General features: G+C 62.5%; 1 protein-coding gene across 1 annotated transcript in view; it reads right to left on the reverse strand.

Annotated features, from left to right (window-relative positions):
- Positions 1 to 8: 8 nt before the first annotated feature.
- Positions 9 to 1,167, reverse strand: part of PLXNB2 (plexin B2) — a 61,180-nt gene continuing 60,021 nt past the window's right edge. Inside the window, exons 39-41 of the mRNA XM_015568718.1 lie at positions 1,043 to 1,165; positions 816 to 963; positions 9 to 111 (exon numbers count right to left, since the gene is read on the reverse strand). Coding sequence (XP_015424204.1) covers positions 43 to 111; positions 816 to 963; positions 1,043 to 1,165 — 340 coding nt within the window. The 3' untranslated portion in view covers positions 9 to 42. The remainder of the gene's footprint in view (positions 112 to 815; positions 964 to 1,042; positions 1,166 to 1,167) is intronic.

Raw genomic sequence — 1,167 nt, forward strand, 5'->3', positions numbered from 1 at the left:
CCCCCCCAGAAACCCCCGGGTGGGGGCCGAGGGGGCGGTCACTCACTCCTCCACCATCTTCTTGTAGGTAGAGATCTCCTTGGCGTAGAGCAGCTTGTTGCTGGGAGAGTCCTGTGGGGCCACAGCCCAGTGATGCCCAGGCCCAGGCGGGCTGGCCGGTGCCCCTGCCCTCGGCCCCGATGGAGCCAGCTGGCCCCGTTCAGGAAAAGGGGGGGGCAGCACCCGCCCAGCCAGACCTCACCCTGCTGACACTGTTTAGAATTTAGACTCAGACTCGCTTTCTCCGCCTGTGTCAGCAAAGGGTCTGCACGGGGGTGCAGAAGGAGGGGGAGGACAGGGTGCCAGGCCGCCCCAAAGCCCATCACACCCTGGCTAGTTTGCTCAGTGGATAGAGCACTGGCCTGTGGACTGCAGAGTCCTGGGTTCAATTCCAGTCAAGAGCACATGCCTGGGTTGTGGGCTCCATCCCCAGTAGGGGGCGTGCAGGAGGCAGCTGATCAATGATTCTCATCACTGATGTTTCTATCTCTCTCTCTCTCCCTCTCCCTTCTTCTCTAAAATCAATAAAAAAATACATATATATTTTTTTTAAAAAGCCCATCACCAGGGGACCTCCCAGGCTCTGGCCCTGCCCCCACCCCGTTACCTGGCACCTGTCTCTCCTGAACTCCAGCTCCAAATGTGCAAATCCTCACCCACACAAACCGGGCCCTCCTAGCACGGCCACGACTCCATCCCCGTGGACACGGCCCTGCCCAGGCCTCCCAGGTGAGGACCCTGTGTCCCGACCCCGCGGGAGCGGCGAGGACCCTCACCCGGCTAAGCTTGTGCTCCGTGCGCGTGCAGGCGTCCATGAAGGTCTGCGCGATGACGGACAGCGAGGCGTCGACCACCTCGTGGACGTGCACGTCGAAGATGAAGTGGGGGTTCTTCAGGATGTTCACCCAGAACCGGAGCGGTAAACTGAGGCAGACGGGAACGGGTGAGGGGCTACTGAGGCCGGGGTGCGGGCGGGCGCCCCGGGGGCGGGACGGGGGCCCACCTGTTGGTCTTCCAGATGTGGATGGTGTCCTCGTCCTTGATGTCGTGCTTCTCCGCCTGCTCGTCCAGGAAATCGAAGAAGTACTTGACGGCGGGCGGCACGGCCAGGCCCGGCGCCAGCAGCCT

This window comes from Myotis davidii, unplaced genomic scaffold (assembly GCF_000327345.1).
Source record: "Myotis davidii unplaced genomic scaffold, ASM32734v1 scaffold845, whole genome shotgun sequence".
NCBI classification, from domain to species: Eukaryota; Metazoa; Chordata; class Mammalia; order Chiroptera; family Vespertilionidae; genus Myotis; species Myotis davidii.